This window comes from Coenobita brevimanus, chromosome 47, assembly GCF_032717465.1.
Source record: "Coenobita brevimanus isolate Jiangsu-jjx chromosome 47, ASM3271746v2, whole genome shotgun sequence".
Taxonomy (NCBI): Eukaryota; Metazoa; Arthropoda; class Malacostraca; order Decapoda; family Coenobitidae; genus Coenobita; species Coenobita brevimanus.
The window spans coordinates 31,009,448-31,029,605 of NC_137000.1; the positions used below are offsets into that span (position 1 = coordinate 31,009,448).

The 20,158-nt window shown below is 41.5% G+C and overlaps 1 protein-coding gene across 1 annotated transcript in view; it reads left to right on the top strand.

Annotated features, from left to right (window-relative positions):
• Positions 1-20,158, top strand: part of LOC145399138 (protein turtle homolog B-like) — a 348,093-nt gene that overhangs the window by 86,639 nt on the left and 241,296 nt on the right. Inside the window, exons 4-6 of the mRNA XM_080271876.1 lie at positions 4,075-4,350; positions 6,431-6,718; positions 18,552-18,742. Coding sequence (XP_080128002.1) covers positions 4,075-4,350; positions 6,431-6,718; positions 18,552-18,742 — 755 coding nt within the window. The remainder of the gene's footprint in view (positions 1-4,074; positions 4,351-6,430; positions 6,719-18,551; positions 18,743-20,158) is intronic.

Below are 20,158 nucleotides of genomic sequence, written 5' to 3' on the forward strand. Positions count from 1 at the left end.
AATGACGCCAAAATGCCCCAACAGCCATGTCACCTGTGGTGGGTCAGGATACAGCTGCTGGCGGAGATGGTACGGGAGCAGGTGCCTCATCGAGGTCTTTGTCGTGATCATCTTGTGGGGCATGAAGCTCCTCTTATGTGTCGGTCTTCCTACATAGGTAGTCGTACACTTGCTTTTGGTAGAAGTACTTCACAGTGGTGATCAGTTCTTGATACAGTGGCTGCACTAGTGACGTTGTGCAGGGCAACAGAAACACAACACGGCAATCCTTGTGCAGATCTTCTAGGTATGAAGGGTGACTTGGTGCATTGTCAGGCACAAGGAGCATCTGAAATGGAATGCCCAGTTCCCGACACTTGGGCCTGGCATCGGGGACACAGCACCTCGTTAACCAGTCTGCCATAATGTTCCCGGTCATCCAACCATTTGCAGACTTGTACCAGCACATGCCTCTTGTGTCCTTGTTCTTGAGGTTTTTGTAGCACCTTGGGTGTGAAGTTGTGTGTACAACAACTGGCCTCATCTTGTGGCTCCCAGACAGGTTTACAGCGAACATTACCGTCATCTTACACTTCTGGAGCTTGTATTCAGGGGCTTGTTTCTGTCTTATAGCAATGTAAGTTGATTTGGGCATGACCTTGTAGTATAACGACGTTTCATCGACGTTGTAGATCTGGTCCTTGGTGTACTGTCCCTCTTCAAGTAGCACTCTAAATATCGCAGGATAGTCTGTCGCGGCCAGCTTGTCGGCAGAGGCACGTTCACCAGACACTTTGACGTGACGGAGTTCCTTGCGCTTGAGAAAACGGTCCAGCCATCCAACCGATGCCTTGAAAGGTTTGTCCACATTTAACTTGCGAAATGCTGGCTTGTCAAAGAGCTGGACTTGGTTTCGAATAAATCATCCATTCAGTGGAACACCTTCCTTCTCCTTCCTCATTATGAAGGTGGCAAGATACCGCTCCATTAGTATCATCTCACGATTTCCCACCTGTGAGCAGCTGTCTAGGTCAGAGGCACCATATGTCTTCACTAGAGCCCTTATGGCATCACGGTTCTTCCACACTGTTCTCACTGTTGATTCAGCCAGTCCCAAGGCTTTCCCAATGGCGGTGTTTCCTTGACCCTCCTCCTTCATTTTGATGATCTCTAACTTGGTGGCATGCATCAGAAGTTTCTTAACTCTTGGGGTTGGAGCCATGGTGCGGCGAAGTACAGGCCAGGATGAAGCAGCAAAAAAAAAAACACACGTTGTATATGACAGGTTAGCTGTAGAGAGCGGATCCGCACTGTGCACAAGCCAGGACTGTTATGGCGTGCCCGCTGCTTTGTACCCCAAGCTTCGTAGTAGAATGACTGGGAATTTCTGTGCATCAGCATGATGACACATGACGCGTTGTGTGAGGGGTGGTCGCGCACTAATAGAAAATGGCATTTTTGAGCCACTCCTTGCCTCTGCCTCGCATTCTGTGAGATAAACTCGCGCATTCCAGGTTTTTGGTTATGACTTTTGGTAACTCGTGCACAGTGCGAATCGCGCACTGTGCGAGCCTACTGTATAGCTGTGTGTGTGTATATATATATATACACATATAAAATATCATCATCATCATCATCCGGACCTCCTTTCCCACCCAAGGGCAGAGTGAGGAATAGCATTGTCCAGACAGCCCAAAATTGCCCAGTCCAATGGGCCATGCTTCCATGCACTCATCATTCAAGCCCCTGGAATCCTGGCTCTATCGGATACACCAAAAACATTCACCACGTTCTGTAGCTTCACATAATCATATCCGACATGTAGGTAGATAGATTTAAAACACTGAAAAATGAAGTACTGTTCAATACTCATAAATGATAACCCAGGATAGCTGCACATCAATACAGATTGAGGACAGCAGGCCACATTATTGTGCACCTGGATGACAAATTAAAGTTCGATGGGGAACTGTGGTTACTACTTTATTTAAAAGAAGTAGAAGTTAGGAATTACTCTGTTATCTTAAAAGAAAAATTATAAAGAAACTAAAGGTCTCGTGGAGAGTAACAAAGGTAGACTTAGTGGTCTTCCCGTAGCTGTATTTTTATGTACCCCTTAAAAACAGGGAGGAGTAACATTCTAAGTACTGTACAGTATATGAGAATGTTGGGAAATGAAAAAAGAAAAGAAAAAAAGAAGCTCTCTTCCTTCTTTCTTTCCATCCTTCCTCTTCTGTCTTTCTTTCCTTCATTCTTTCCTCTTCTTTCTCTCTGTGTGTGACTTTACGCTGAGTGACTGGTCAAATGGTTTCCTGTACACCAGGGAACTATTTACAACACTGGGTGGTAACCATACAACCAGATTATGGCACCTGGTGGTTTAGTGGGTATTTAAGGCACTCCAGTCAGATTGAGCTGATGCAGGTTTATATCCAAGGGGTGTTTGGGGTTTATTGCTCATGTAATGTCACTCAGGGATAAATGAGGTTAGTCATTCTCATCTTCAATGTCGGGACCAACTTTCCTAGCCCCAGGCTACTAAGCTCCTCTTGAGGCAACACTGAATTAGGTGATAAATTAATGAATGAGTCTGGCTAAGTAATTGCATTACCTGTGTTCTGCAACATGTGACACACTTAGTTACCTAACACTACTACTTAATAGTAGCAAGTAATCTCACGGGTTGACACATAAATACTTTTTACTTTATATAAGTAAGTATATTATGGCAAAAAATAAGGGAGCCAGAGAGAAATAAGCTTGATGATGACATCATAAAGCTTATTTCTTTGACTGGATGGTTTGCTGTGCAAAAGGGGATAAGTTTGTAATCCAGTGACATGATAGAATATCAGTCTGCTAACAGTCTTTAAAAAAGACAAAAACGTATTAAAAAAATAATAATATTAAAACCTGATAGAGTAAAGGCAGTAGCAGATCAGTGCAAAACATAGAAGACAAATCACTGGATAGCACCCACCACTACATAGTCCAGAATTGCCCAGATACCTAAAAAACCTATAGCAAGACTGTTCCAAAATTGACTAGACTTAAAAAGAAATGCTGGGCAGTCCAACAGGGAAGCAGGTCAGAAGAAAAGCACACAAGATTCTTTAACACACATGCTGGAAGGAGCAGTGAATGAGATGCCACCAAGTAGACAGATTGGTTCAACACAAATTCATGGGTGGCCCCATAAGGGCTAATGTGAGAATGATGCTTTCAAGTGCTCATTTTAAAAGAACTGACGAGACTTTGATGACCTTGGAGAAAGGTCATCATGCCTTGTTTTATTTTGTAACAGGAGATTAGAAGCAATAAACTTATTTCTTTAGTTTCCTGTGTCTGCTGTGATTGCTATCTTTCTAATACCGACTTGGTGTCAAAGGTGGTGCCATGTCTCCTCCTATGCTTCCTCAAAAAAAAAAAAAAAAAAAAAAAAAAAAAAATAGAGTGTACAGTGAAGCGTTGGAACAAAAATAGTAAAAGAATGCTTAAGGGCAGTAGGTACATTACAATGTGAAGTATTATCAGGGATGGATGAAGTACTCTAGTATATATTTAGTTAATTTATCTTTTCTCACTTATGACATTTTTCTCCTCCTTTTTCTCATCTTTAGCATCTCATTATTGCTTTTCTGATATCTTTGATGCATAGTAATGAATTCTTTTGGCATGTAATACCATAGTTAATAATTTCACATAATTATAGAAAAAATATATGACTGGTGGGGCCACTTCCCCCAAATAAACCATTATGAGAAATTAAATAATGTGGAGAAAAACTTGAGAGTACTGTATTGCATATTTTTCATTTGCTCAGAAATATAAGTGGCAAATAGTATATGGAAGCTTATAAAATGTGAGTTTGGATATGCAAGGGACATCTAAATCTGTCAAATAGGCAGTCATGTAAAAGAAAATATTTTGGAGTCATGGACATGTATGTGGGAATTTTCCTGTACATTGATTGTCGGTATGATGGATTACTTCAGCTAGACTCATTAAATGTCAAAGATTCTCTTAGATTACTTTACCTTATGTTAAAACTGATCACGTGTATGGTACTTACTGGCTAACATTTTACCCCTTCAGCTCCACCACGATTTACAACCACACCAGAGGATGTCACGTATGTCAATATTGGAGATTCTATTATCCTGAACTGTGAAGCAGAGGGCACTCCTAAGCCAGAGATCTTTTGGTTCCGAGAGGATAAGTCAGTTGAACCATCAGATACTGTGGGCATCTTCAATGATGGTACTGAACTCAGGATCAACAAAATAAGAGATGAGGATATTGGAGACTATGTATGTGTAGCTCGAAATGCTGAGGGCAGAGTTCACCATGAAGCCAAAGTTGTCATTGCAGGTATGTGTGTTTCCTGTATATTCTTTTGTGTTTCACATTTTTCAGTTCACTGTTGGAGCATGATGTAGAGCAGTCAGTAACATGATCTTCTGTGAGCAAGTTATTTTTGCATAGTTTTCTGTGCAGCACTTACTTGTACATGTATGGACAGGAATTTATCACTTCACTTATTAATTGAATAGTTATGAAACTGTTTTATGAGACTCTGAAATGTTTGTTGGGCTGCAAAGATTGCATTACTGAGTTCTGAAAGTTTTAGACCACTGTCTTCACATTTACTAATATGGAGTGAATAAACTAGGAACTTGCATTGACCACATTCAGTTGCTCTTATTCCATGTACAGTAGTAGGGAAAGACTGAGTCATAAAAAGAAATTAATGAAAGCACCGTTTGAAAATTTGAATCATATAGTGTTCCCGAGTTGCACAGCTAATATGCCACGTGATAGCTCCATGTATGACAGACAGTTGAAACACATTACTGTATGTTGGAACTAATGGGTTAACCTCATTTTCAGCCTGACTCCCACTTTTTTCCAAGACCCTTGTATGGCCATACATGCTTACTGTTATGCTTTTCTAAGAAATATCTTACTATACAGAGTTAGTACAGACATAAGATACTGACATTAAAGAGGCTTAAAGCAACACAATGTGCAATCACCTTCTCAGCTATGTCTGTGCTGAACTGGGGATCCAAGGCTGAGGAGTTGAGCCTGGGGTTGACCTCCAACTCCTCTGCATCTCCACTAAGCAGTGGAGGTAGTAGGAAACCCCTCAAAGTCACTCTTGCTGCTTTATATCTTTGTAATGTAACTTTCATTTATTTTTTTATTCTTTTATTTTTTGAGTTGAGGCTTATGTGCAATGATGTGTTTGTATGCCAAATTTGAAGCATCATTAGGGTTTTGAACCCTTCTAGAGCTGCACATGACAGGTCAGAATTGTGTACATGGGACTTGGGTTACATTTTTTGTCACTGCATATGAGGTCTGTTTAGAAAGTATCCAACCTTGGGCTTATTAAAGAATAAATAGCTAACCTGTTGAGCCAGGACACTAATCCCCCTCAAAGTAGGCCCCTTCTGACTTGACACACATAGCCCAGCATTCATTCTGCTGCTTGAAACATTTTTCAAAGTCTGTCTTTGGTATCTCTTGCGGGTGCATCGCCACATTTGTCATGATCTCGTGTCTCAGATGAACATTGCTCAAGACATGATGGAATGTGCAAATTGCAATCCAGACTTTCTGAAGATTGTTATCACAGGAGATGAGACTTGGGTGTAAGGGTATGACCCAGAAATTATAGCATAGTCATCCCAGTGGATGCATGCAGGTCCGCCTCAGCCAAAAAAATCATGACAGGTCCGTAGCAAGGTGAAATGCACTCATATGTTGTCAGTTTTTTTCGACTACCGTGGTGTTGTGCGTCATTAATACTCACCAGAACTGTAAACAAACAATATTACCTCGACATTGTCTGTCATCTCTGTGATGCAGTTCAGCAGGAGACCAGACCTTTTAAAAGTGGCAAGTTGGAAGCTGAAGCATGACAATGCCCCTGCCCATTCTTCACAACTGATTCAGGAATTTTTGGCCAAGGACAACATCCTGCAGGCCAGGCAGGCTCCAGGCATTGCTTCATGTGGCTTTTGGTTATTCCCCAAGCTCAAAACTCCGCTGAAGGGGTCTCGATTTGAGACGAGAAGAGATCACGATGAATACGATGAAGCACCTGCAGGAGATTCAGTACTGAAAACTGACTTTGAAAAATGTTTCGGACAGTGGAAAGAATGCTGAGCAACGTGTGTCAAGTCAAAAGGGGTCTGCTTTGAGAGGGATTTGTGCCCTAGCACAACAGGTTAGCTATTTATTTTTTTAGAGCCTAAGGTCAGATACTTTCTGAACAGACCTCGATTGATGGATTCATGCATGGCAAACCCATGGAAGCTGAGGGATGACAGTAAATTTACTTATCTTAAAACTTTTCCTGTAACTATTTTGTGACTGCCCTTGCTGTCATGAAAGTCATATAATTCTGTTTAAAATATATTGACATTGTATTATTCATCTTCAGGTGGTGCAGTGATTGTAACACCACCACAGAACCAAACCCTACTGGAGGGGGAAAAGGTGGAATTCCCATGTGAGGCCAAGGCATTGCCTGGGAATGTAACAGTGACGTGGAAGCGGGAGGGTGTCTCTATTGACATGCTCACCTGGCTGGATTCTCGCTCCTTGATTCGGCGAGATGGGGCATTAGTCATCAACCCCACTAGTGCTGAAGATGGAGGCTTCTTCACCTGTGAAGTCTCAAATGGGATTGGTACCCCTCAAAAAGCCACTGCCTACCTCAATGTGGAATGTGAGTTTCAGTAATTTAGTCTTGGTTGCTTTTTTGCTGTTGGTTTTATGTCATGCAGTAGCCATGCATTGTTTTATTCAGTAAGTAGCTTGACCTCTTTGCTGATGTTCACAACATATCCACTGATTTTTTTTATTTTATGAGTGCAAAAAACCGTACAATATGTAGTGTGGAAAAACAGAGTGGAGTAGTATATTGGAAAGGGGAAGAAGGAAGAGAAGATGTGCAACTGAGGTAATGAAAATCTAAAGTAACCTGGAGGTACAGCAGTATCTGTCTAATCCAGACCCTTTGGCATTCCAAAATTTGCAGCATAATAATATCTGTCTATCAATCTATTGCCAGGCGCCGTGATCCCATAAGGAGTTGCCATTTGTCTTTGAGTGTTTTTTTTATGGGAAGGGGCACTAGCCTTCCACCGACCCACTTGCTGACACATAGGTAGCATTTGTGATTTGGTTGTGTGGTTACCACCCAGCATTGTAAATGGTTTCCTGGCTTACAGGAAATCATTAAGCTTTTCACTCAGTGTAAAGCCACCTGAAAAAGAAATAAGAGCAATGAAAAGTAATAGGAAAGATGGGAGAAATAAGAAGAGAGAATGACAGAAAAAGAATGATAAAGGTGAAGGATGAAGTAGGTAGCTCTACATCAATTGAGTGGAAGATGGTTGCCACCACCTACCACAGTCATAATACTGTTTATCATAATGTACTGAATGCAGTATTAATATTCATGCACATAATTATCAAGTGGGGTTGGTGGAGGATTAGTGCCCCTCCCTGTAAAACAATTAACTCTAAGCCCTTGACCACCCCGTTTGGGATACATGGCATCTGGCAATTGATGGATGGATGGACATAATTGATGTTCACAGATCCCAAGATATACAGATGTATTAATGAAAGCACATGGACGTGCTTTAGTCACAAGCAGAACATTGTAAACAAATGCTTGGATAGTGTAGACTGCAGTACTGTACATTATATAGTAATTCCTCATTTATCCAGACATAATAGAGCCAATGGCATGTCCAGATAGTAGCAACATCCAGATAATGAACACTATTCCCCTACTATACCCAGACCCTACTTGTACCCAACCTCCAACTTATACCTGACCCATTTGTACAGTACCTTTGCTTAATATGGCAGTGTTTCCTAGTCATTCAGGCATATTTAGACATCAGAACACACAAAGGTGTATCCAAAGTAATGCTTAACATCAAGAAAACCATGCAGGAAAGACGCTGAAAACCAAAAAAAACCCTACCCATGCACTACTGTATGTACAATACCCCTCCTCATTTTGGCAGTGTTTTCTGGTCATTCTGCCATATTTAGACATCAAAACATACTTATGATTATCCAAAATTGTTTTGAACACCAAGAAAGCCATGCAAAAAAAAAAAAAAAAAATGAAAGCCAAAAAACACCCTACCTGTACAGCACTGTATGTACAGTACCCCTCTTAATTTTTGCACTGTTTTCAGGCCAATCTACCATATTTAGACATCAAAACACACACAGCATTATCCAAAGTAATGCTAAACACCAAGAACACCATGAAAAAAAACATTGAAAACCAAAAAACACCCTACCTATACACAACTGTGTGTACAGTATCCCCTCCTAATTTTGGCACTATTTTCAGGTCAATCTGCCATTTTTAGATATCAAAACATACATAGGAGCATCCAGAGTACTGCTAAATACTAAGAAAACCATGAAAAAAAAAAAACACTGAAAACCAAAAAACACTCGACTGAGACATCAGATACACATAGAATTATCCATATTATTACTAAACATCAAGAAAACAATGCATAACCAACAAAAATCCACAAAAAAAATTAAGATGGTTTGAAAATAAGTTACCTGTGACGAGTGATTGCTCCCGGGGCTCAAAAAAAAAAAATTCATTGGCCAAATATACCACCAGAAATTGGTTATATTGGTATAAATGGTATACCATCATCACTGGTGTTTATACTATAAGCTAATAAAAACACATAAAACTGATAAATAAAAGTACAGAAAAGCAACAAGAATAAAGTGTTCAGGAGTAAAACTTACCTTCATATAACTTCCCACCCTCCTAGTGCAAAATTTTGCCAGCACCTTCCAAGAGTTAAGAATATGTCTAGATGCAGAATTTCGTGAGCTTTCTCTTGGATTTAGCAGAATTTCAATGTGACCAATAATCAAATAAATCGCAAAAAAAATTGAAAACTCATGAGTCAGTGTTATCACCACGGAGGAGAGTAGGGACTGAGGGAGTGAGAGGGGAACCGGGATGGTATAGAGGAAGGACGGGAGGTGGGGAGAAGCATGGCTATGGGCTGGATCCTCCCCCTTCTGTCAAAGGCAGGCGGCTCCTTTAACATACATTTACTCGTGGCCTGTGGTCTATTAGACACCAAGTGGCCATGCGGAAATGCAACTCACGACTACCAGGGGACTTTCAACGTTCAGTAGAGAGGCGGACGGCTGCTGTCACCAAACATGTACTCGTGGCTTGTGATCTGTGTTCAATGGTGATGGCAGTTGAGGAAGACTTGGCCTGGTGGCCATGCGACATTGGATATTCATTAGGGATGCGTACGGATGTTTTGACACTGCTTGCGGGTTACAGTTATATTACTCAGGTGCTGGAGTGATCTGACGAGTGCGTGGCTTTGCCCATTCATTACAGGGGTAGACTTACATTCAAGCTTTGGTTGTGGGTTATGGACTACTTCCCGCTTACGGCTCGAGCCCAGTGGTCACGATACCAAATGTTTGAACATGTCGGCTGGCTAGTTGAAGTTCTCGGGGACTTTTATGTGTGGATAATAGCAAGTAAAATTGGTTAATGGTTTAATAGAGCCAAGGTCCAACGTCCAGATAATGAACACGTCCGGATAAATGAGAGATTACTATGTATATATAGGCATACCCCGATATCCAGTGGGTATGTGAACCTAAATGACAGTTGTCAGATGTCAATTCTATCAGATTTCAAAACAATTTCCCCATAAGCTGTGTGAGAAATAGAGAAGATGCATTCACTCCTCCATCCAAAATTCACAAAAAAGTAGAGCAATATACCAACAAAACACACAAAATGAAGTTGGTAATGTTTACTTCAGATGGAATAAGTGCCTAAAGGATTGATTTATACAGTACTAAAAGTAACATGCATATGAGTTCATACTGTAGTGATTTTATGTAGTCATTTGTTAAACTCAGCGTACGGTGCATACCAGTCCTGTGAATGCAGGGATATGTTTTTCTGTTATAAAACCTTACATTGACAGACCATGTTTTATCAGTCTTCCTCTCCCCATGTCTATTTTTCTTCCACTTTTTCCCCTTTTCTCTGACCTCCTCCTGCTACCTTCTCTCTCTCTCTCTCTCTCCAGCTACAGAGGTTCAGATGAAATGATGTTTTTGCATAAGTGTGGACCCGCTGCAGTTTTTAAAATAACATTGTGATGATGATGTTAGGGAAATCATTGCATACAGATTCCTTGTAAAAAGATAAATGCAGTGTTTCGTTTTGCAGTGTTGAAAAATACATGAACTGAATTCTGTGCATTTCAGTTTGCTGGTGGTCGGATCATTGGAAGAGCAAAGCAAGCGAAGCACAATATGATAGTTATCCGAGTTATTTCCCTTATTCTTTAGTAAGAGAAAGAACGAATTGTTGATTTTCAGTTTGTCATTTACCAGGGTATGCCAAGCAAACTTTTTGGAAATTAATATCAAAATAGAAAACAAAGTTATATCAAGAAAACTCTTATGTTAAAAGAGATTATTATAATTTTGAAATTGTATCATACCCAGATTTGTTGGGAAACATACCTAGAGTACCAGCGTACAGTGTATATGTATCTCAGTTGCTATGGGTCGCAAAGGCAGGTACAGATTTGGAAAACTTTACTACAAGAATGCAACAGATTACAAGAAAATTCCTCAGTCAAGGATTTTTCAAAACAGAATTACATAAGACATTAAAGAAAATGTATCATCATCACTATAACTCCGTCAAACACCTGAAAAGAGGAATAAATAGTCTTACAAGAGAAATATTTGATTCTGCTATGGATACAATAGTATCCCAGAGCTGTCGATGGTCAGAGAGTGCTCACAGGATCCTCTCTGGCTTTGTAGCAGATTAAGACCGACTACAACAAAAACCAATTATACCTACCAATTTGGACCCAACTGGATGCTACTCAGTCGACCATAACAACAACAAACTATTCCTCGCAAATACAACGACCAGTTACACCTACCAATTGAAACTCAACTGGATGCGATTTAAGCAACGATGACAACAACAAACCATTCCTACCAAACTGAACTCCACTGGAAATGGCATATTTGTCCTATCTTTTCACATGTGTGTGTGTGTGTGTGTGTGTGTGTGTGTGTGTGTGTGTGTGTGTGTGTGTGTGTGTGAGATTAGAAATGTACCAGTGATAGAAGATATAAAAGTGGAGGTACAGGAAGTGTATAAATTACTGGAAACTCAAGATGTAAGGAAAGCCCCAGGACCTGATGGAATTTCAAATTGGGTACTGAAGGAATGCAGAGAACAACTGGCGAATAAAATTTACAGTTTAATCGTGTGTTCACTGGAAGAGGGGAAAGTGCCACAAGGATGGAAGAGGGCAAATGTGGTACCAGTTTATAAGGGAGGAAACAGGGAAGAACCCCTGAATTATAGACCAGTGTCTCTAACCAGCATGGTCGCAAAATTGTGTGAGAGAATCCTGAAAGACAGATGGATAAAATATCTGGAAGAGATGAATATTTTGGCTGAATGTCAGTTTGGATTTAGAAGTGGAAGGTCATGTGTTTCCAACTTGAGCTTTTACTCATGAGCGATTGACATGGTACAAGAAAGAGATGGTTGGGTGGATTGTGTGTACTTAGAGAGGGCATTCGACAAGGTACCTCATAAGAGACTAATGTGGAAACTAGAGTATATAGGAGGACTGAAGGGGAAACTCCTGGAATGGATGAGAGACTTTTTGAGAGATAGACAAATGAGGATGGTAATAAAGGACAGGATGTCTGGATGGAGGGAAGTAACAAGTGGAGTCCCTCAAGGCTCAGTGTTGGCGCCAGTAATGTTCCTGATTTACGTAAATGATATGGTAGATGGAGTGAATAGTTATGCAAGTCTGTTTGCAAATGATGTAAAGATCTTGAGGAAGGTAGAGGTTGAGGAGGATTGTAAAATGCTGCAGGAGGATCTGGATAGGATATATGATTGGAGCCAGATGTGGGAAATGAAATTTAATGTAAAGAAATGTAAAATATTAGAAATGGGCAAAAGTACCAGGAGGCCATCACTCTATTATTTGTTGGGTAATGAATTAATCACAAAAAGGAGAGAAGAGAAAGATTTGGGAGTGCTGGTCCAAGATAGTTTGTCACCTGAAAAACACATTAACAAGATAGTTAGAGAGACATAAACTCTTGACTAACATAAGAGTAGCATTTCATTGTATGGATGAGGAGATGATGAAAAAATTGATAGTGACCATGATTCGCCCCAGGTTAGAATATGCAGCGGTAGTGTGGTGCCCACACAAAAAGAAAGATATTAACAAGATTGAGAGGATACAAAGAACAGCAACCAAGATGGTCCCCAGTCTGGCAGAGCTGTCATACAGAGAGAGGCTGGAAAAGATGGATTTGCCTTCCTTAGAGGAAAGGAGAAAGAGGGGAGACATGATTGCAGTGTTCAGGACAATGATAGGAGTAGATAAAATTGACTGAGAAGATATGTTTGTATGGGATAAGAGAGCAACAAGAGGACATGGAATGAAATTGAAGAAGTCAAGCTGCTTGAAGGATATCAAGAAATATAGCTTTCCTTATAGAAGTATAGACTTATGGAATAGCCTGGACAAAGAGATTGTCCAGTCTAAAATCTTAAACGAGTTTAAAGCTAAATTTGACTTACTGAGAAACAGCGACGGAAACCCACGAGCATAGCACATTTCGTGTATATCACAGTTAGGTATATTAGGTAAATACATAGATGTTTGGAACGACTTAGACGAAGAGGTGGTGCAGGAGAACAACAATCATGTGTGTAAAAGTAGACTAGATAAATATGGATATGGAGACAGGATAACACGAGCATTGCTCAATTCCTGTATACTACAAATAGGTAAATACATATACCAGTGGACCATCATTATACAAAGAACTGGTATTCAATAAAACACCTACACGATGACAAAAAAGTTAAGATCTTTTTCAGAACACAGTTGCATTTTTGCTTACCTGGTACAATATATGAATTTTCAATATACAATTGCATTTTCTTTTATATGATCATTATGATCCTGTGCAAAGCCTCACTGGTCAATGTACAATCGCTGTTTTCACTAATATGGTTGTTAGCATGCAAGCTTATGGTCATTTATTTGTTCCATGATGCTCTTTGAACTTGGTCACTGTTGGGTGTGTTAGTGTCAGTAGTAGAACAGTGGTGTGGTGTTGGAGTTCAAGCAGCAAGTGAAGTGAGGTAGCTACCAACTTAGGTGAGCTGGAAACATGCTTTTAGACTTTGTTGGTTAGGTGACCCTTGGCCAAAAACATATCCTCTTTGAACCAGTGTTATAATTGACGATATACAATTATTTATTTTGTGATGGATTTTTCTTCAAACACATTCTCATTGTAAACTGAGGATGGGCTGTATATAAATATCTAGAGTTATCCCTTGGTTGTCACATATAATTGATACTGAGCCTAGTGTGTTATAACAAAAGCACAAAACCTGTGGGATTTATCCAAGTTGGTTCCAGGGGCTGCATTCGTATACCTAAGTTTTCCTTTTTACAACATTTATATCCACTAAAAACACACTGTACCTACAGTTATGTTAAGTATCTGAAACATTTATAGGCATGGTTAGGGTAATAGATATTGATGAAAAGGGCGCAATAAATGAGAAACAATGGCCATGGCGTCTGGCTGTGGATAGATAGATAGACCTACCATATATATAGAGAGATATAGATATAGATATATAGAAATATATCTACAGTAATCCCCGTACTATCCGGACGCCCACTTTCCGGACATCCCCACTTACCGGACATTATCGTCCCGGGATCCAATATTCCCAAAATGGTCCGAAAACTGCAAAAAATTCGAAAAAAATCCGACTTTCTCCCACCTGTAATTTGAACTTGGCGCGCGCGGCGCGGGACAGCTTTGGTTTGGTGCGTCATTCCTCCGACGTCCGCTAGAGCGCCCCTGCATCCTCCCCACTTACCGCCCGTCTCTTGTCGGGAGTGCACGCTCGTCATCATGGCTGCCCACGTGCTCGCTTTTGTGGTGGTGCCTTACCTGCTGCAGGCTCTCCTGCTGCTCTCGTGCCTCTTCTTCGTGTGTGTGATGATGGCCCCGCCACCTGAGAAGAGGAAGAGAGTGGTTTTGACTCTGGAGAAGAAGAGGGAGATATTGGAGAAAGTGGATGCGGTATGGTCTTCGTCACGCATCCTTCGTGAGTTCAACCTGGCCCAATCTACTTTGTTTGATATCAAGAGATCCCGAGACAAACTCATGCAGTACACGGCTGACTTCTCGTCGAAAAGCAAATGCAACGTGGAGAGGAAGATGATGATTACTCCCAAGTATGCTGAAGTCAACCGCTCCACGTTGATTTGGTATCGACAGCAATGTACTGCTGGTGTGATGGTGCGTGGCACGGAGCTGAAGACTGCTGCTGAGAAATTTGCAAGGCTTCACGACGCCCTAGACTTCAAGGCATCCGAGGGTCGGCTCTTTGCGTTCAAGTTACGACATGGCCTTACCAACCGTAAGTCTCATGGCGAAGCATTGGACACTAACAAGGATGGAGTAGAGGAGTTTCGGCACAAGGTGAAGGGCTTGATCGACAGGGAGGGCCTCACTCTCGGTCAAGTCTACAACGCTGACGAAACTGGTTTATTCTATCACTCTTTGCCTACGAACACTCTAGCCGAGGAGACGGAGAAGTGTGTACCTGGCCGCAAGCTCTCCAAGCAAAGGATATCTGCTTTGTGTTGTGCTAATGCTAACGGCATGCACTGGCTTAAGCCCATTATTGTTGGCCGTGCAAAGCAGCCTCAGTGTCTTCGTGGGGTGATGGATGTCCTTCCTGTCGTTTGGTACCATTCCTTGAAGGCATGGTTCACAGCCCACATCTTCAAAGACTGGTTCCACCACCATTTCGTCAAGGAGGTCATACATTACCAGACAGAGAAACTGGGAATCCCACGCGACCAGATAAAGGCCCTCCTTCTCCTTGACAATGCACCTGCCCACCCGTGCGACAAGGACTTGGTGGCTGAGAATGACCGCATTAGGTGCATATTCCTGCCACCTAATACTACTGCTCTCATCCAACCAATGGACTAAGGAGTGATCGTGGCAACGAAGCGGCTATACCGACGGAAGTTCCTGGACAAGGTGATGGTTGTTCTTGAGGACGAGGACGAGCGCAGGGAGGGATATGACATGCGAGGCCAGCGGACTTTGGAAAACCTTCACTGCTACAACATCAAGTCTGCCATTTACAACTGGGCCAGTGCATGGAAGGAAGTCCCTGTCAAGACTTCAGGAAATGGTTGGTCTCGTCTGCTTCTCGGAACGGATGTGGAGCACGATTTCCTAGGTTTCGACGTGGATGACTTCCATGCACATCTACGTGCGCATGGGGACGATGTTGATGTGGACGAAGTGCGTGAGTGGTTGGATGACGACGAGGGCGATCCTGGGTATCAGACTCTGTCTGATATCGAGATTGCATCTTCAGTTGCAGGTGTCAGTACCCAGCTTGAAGATTTCGACGATGATGCGGACTCCTCTAAGCATGACACTACTCCAGCCATCCCCAAGCTGAGCGCACTCCGGGAACACCTAGAGTTCGTTCTGGACTACCTGGAACACCCGGACTGCGACAGGGAGATGGGGCCCTTGGGACTTTTGGAGGAAGTGCGTGCTTTCAGGCAGCGCATCATTAATCGTCAGAATCGTCGTTCCTTGCATCAATCAATGATTGACAGCTTTTTCAGGCCCGTGACCCCCGCTGTGCCCAGCCCTGGCTCCACTCCATTGCCTCCCCAGGACAGGCCCTCATGCTCCGAGCCACAGCCCAGCACATCAGCCACGTTGGAGTCACCGCTCGATGTGAGTTTGCACCTATCTTCAGAGTCGTGTGCAGTGGGTACGCTATCACCACGACCCAGTGACGCACCCCTAGGTCACCTCCATGTGCTATTGTCAGACTCTGACAGTGATTACCGGTAAATGGCAAGAACTTCACTCGACCACACGGGAATTTAGTGTTGTGCAGTGAAAGAAAAACAGTGCATATTGTTAAGAAATTAGAATTTTGAGTGAAAAGAGACGATTTAATAGACTTTCAATGTTGCTAAAATTAACTAGAGTGTGTTATGTGTAGAAAATGGATTTATGAGTGCAAAGACTTTAAGTGCAGAGTGCAACACTTATTTCATAAAGTTACAATGGAGCATAAGTAAGACAAGAGTGCGCAGTGTTGAGAGAATGGACTTCTGAGTGTGAATGACTAAGTTCAGTGCAAGACTTCATGAACAGTGTACTGCAAGTGCTTCAGGAAATCCTTCTTACTGTCAGAGTCTGAGAGAGGCGGTTATTCATCGAGATGGCCAGGGACTTCCTGTAAGTACCCAGAATGTTTCATATTGTACTGTACTGTATTTTCCATACTGTACTTACCTCTAACACCTCATTTCACTCTTTTATGTCCCTTATTGGTGTGAATAGGGTATTAGGTGCTATGCATGTGCAGTTGGGAGGTATTTCTCTGAGTTAGGGTCCATTAGTACCAGTCCAGGAGCCAGGGACTTGTAAGTACCCAGAATGTTTAAAATTGTATAAACTCACCTCTAAAACCTAATTTTATGGTTCTTTTGCATTTATTTCAGTCTTTTATGTCCCTTATTGGTGTGATTTGGGTCTTAAATAGGTGCTATGCATGTCCAGAGGGAGTTGTATAGGTGTTTTTCTGAGTTAGGGTCCATAAATACAAGTCCAGGAGGCCGGTGCCCACTATCCGGACAGGACCACTTTCCGGACATGCCTTTGGCTCTATTACGTCGGATAGTGGAGGGATTACTATCTATATCTATATCTATCTATCTATCTATATCTATCTATCTATCAATCTATATATATATATATATATATATATATGTTTCCTGTAAGCCAAGAAACCATTTACAGTGCTGGGTGGTAACCATATAACCAAACCATACGTGCTTCCTACGTGTCAGCAAGTGGGTTGGTGGAGGGTTAGTGCCCCTGCCCGTAAAACAAATAACTCAAAGTCAAGTGACCACCCCTTACTGGATTCTGGCATCTGACAATATATATATATATATATATATATATATATATATATATATATAGGTAGATAGATAGATAGAGAGAGAGAGAGAGATATACATATACATATGTAGTTATATTGTTGTGTGTGTGTGTGTGTGTGTGTGTGTGTGTGTGTGTGTGTGTGTGTGTGTCTGTCCCATCCTCTGGAACCCTGTCAGTCTGAAAAATCAGTTAATGAAGGCTGTCTTTCTCCTCCCTTGTTTGTCTGGATTGACCAAGTTTTATTGCTGTTTTTGTTGCACTGTCTCATCTTGGGGGGGTTTCTAAAAGACAACAGGACACAAGAGATATCGATAATGGTAACAGTTTATAATTAAGCTTCAGGTATATGTATGATGTTCAGTACTGTAAACTGTTTTTCTTGTAGTTTTATATGTATGTATATGTATTTATGTATATATATATATATCCATCCATATGTCCATCGTCCAATCCTACATTGCCCCATGAGGGGCCTAGGAGCCCGGGGCTATGCAAGTTGGTCTGGACATTTAAGATGAAGTTATTTAAGAGAAGCCTGTGGAGTCACATGGAGAGACAGGCTGACGAATGAGGATATAAAGGAGCGTTGTGGTGTTGATGTGGATGTGATAGGAAGCGTTATGAGGAACACACTGAGGTGGTTTGGCCATGTGGAGAGGATGGAGGGTCAAAGACTGACGAAGAGAGTGTATGTGAGTGAGGTGGAGGGGGAAAGAGGGAGGGGGAGGCCGAGGATGAGATGGAGAGATGGGGTGGAGAGGTATATGAGAGAGGGGGGTGTGAGTTGGGAGCAGGGGAGTGAAATGGCGGGGGACAGGGCGACTTGGAGGCTATTTGTTTGTGGCCACCCCAAACGGGATTGAGGCGTCTGGCAATAGATAGATAGATAGATAGTGACCCGCTTCACTCATCCCTGTGTGGCAATACGTGAGCAGTAAACCCGAATCATTCCTTGGATATAAACCTTCACCGACTCAATCCAATTGGAGCGCTGTAATTGCCCTCTACACCACCAGGTTCTAAAATTTGGTTATATGGTTACCACCTACCATAGTGAATGGTTTCCTGGTGTACAGGAAACCATTTGGCTTGTCACTCAGTGTAGAGTCACCCACAGGCAGAGGGAAGAGGAGAGAATGACGGAAAGAAAGATAGAAGAGGGAGTGTAAAGTCACCCGTAGGCAGAAGGACGAGGAAAGAGTGAAGGAAAGACAGACAGAAGAACATGGAAGGAAAGGAAGGAAGGATGGAGGAGAGGAAAGGGCAGACACCCGAGAGCAGCACTACCTTGAGTGAGTGGATGGCGATTGCCCCCACCTATCACTTATATATATACCGGTATATATGTACTATATATATATATATATATATATATATATATATACACACATTTTTTTCATAACATGTTCTTGTTTTGTGTGCAGACCCAGCACGTGTGACCTTCACCCCAACAGTGCAGTACCTCCCCTTTAGACAACAGGGTATCATCAAATGTTACATAAAGAGTAACCCTGCCATTCAGTTTGTCACATGGATCAAAGACAAGCGGCTCTTTGATGCTGACAATGACAGTACAGTGGTCAAGCTCAATAATGGTTCACTACTGATTACCAAGGTTAGTAAAAGACATACTTTTTTGAACTACAAGTACTTTTGTTTCAAAAGTGATGAGGAATCTCCCCACTTAATGTCACTGATGCATGTAAAAGGAAAGCATCTTTAAAATGCCTCTTGTCTCCTAAAATCTTCAAGTGGGAAATTACAAGAACTGGAGATGGTAACTTTTTCTTCATAGCTTACCTTGCTCTGAAACTTACTGCCATCACTAATTCCATAATTACGAGCTTCACTTTCCTAAGTAGCTTAAGAAGTTCAGCAAGCTTGACATTATTCCTGGAACAAGTCTAATGGAAATGCAAAGTTTGGAAAATTATAGCAAGAATTATAATGGTCTTGATATGTACATAAGCAGTGATAAAACTTTAGTCCAAAACTACTCAGAATTTTTACTTGATGAGTTCACTCCACTTAAATAAAAAGTTGGATTATGTTACACTGTGGTAAGTGGTTAGACCCTACTTTAGCACCATATTAATTATACAGTAATGCATTACATATTTTATTTGTTAGGTCTAAAGTACAGTACTGTCTTTCAAACCCGAATCAAAGATGATGGTCCAAGCATATTTCTGACATTTTTGCTCAGCATTAGTTATATATACAGTGGTCGCTCTGGTAACCTGGTTAATTGCTTCAGTCAGGGTGCCATGCTGCAAAAAATGTACTATGATTATATAGCATAACTACTGTATTATCAAGACATAAATTCTTTATGCCCACTTGGCCATATTCACCCTTTTTATCCCTATGTTCCTATATGTCTGCCAGAATTTACCCTTCACACCTTGTCAACACATACAGTATATGGTCAAGCATCTGTATTGTATTGAATAAGCAAGTGCAGTGCACTCTGGTAATTTGCAGTTATTTTAGTCCTAATTCCTACTGCAACTTAGAAGTTCCGCAGATTTAAAATAACTTATGGGGAAATTACCATAATTGCCAGTCTATAAGACACATTCCACCCCCCCCTCTCCCCCCAAAAAATTACCCTGCGTCCAATAGGTTCGTAGCACCGATGGGAATCTGAGTGCCAAAGGCGTGAGGCTTATAGCTAGGGGGTCGGGGTGAGGTGCTGTTAGCTGTAGTCCACCTAACACATATATTCAGTTTGTGTTATTAATAATATTATTAATACAGTAATACAACACAGTTTATATCATACAAAATAATGTCAAACTTCTAGCAGATTTATTGAAGACGTAAAATAATGGCTAAGCTTATGGCTGTCGATCGACGAAGCTCAGAACATTTCAGCATACCTCCTTCCCCGGCAGACATAACCTGCCTAAGATATTGGTTCCTTTTTTGTATTATTTACCTTAACAGCTTTGCTAACTTTAACACATCAGTTTACCATATGAATGAGAAATGTTCCTAGAAGGACCAAGGACGTTCTAAAAGAATTTCA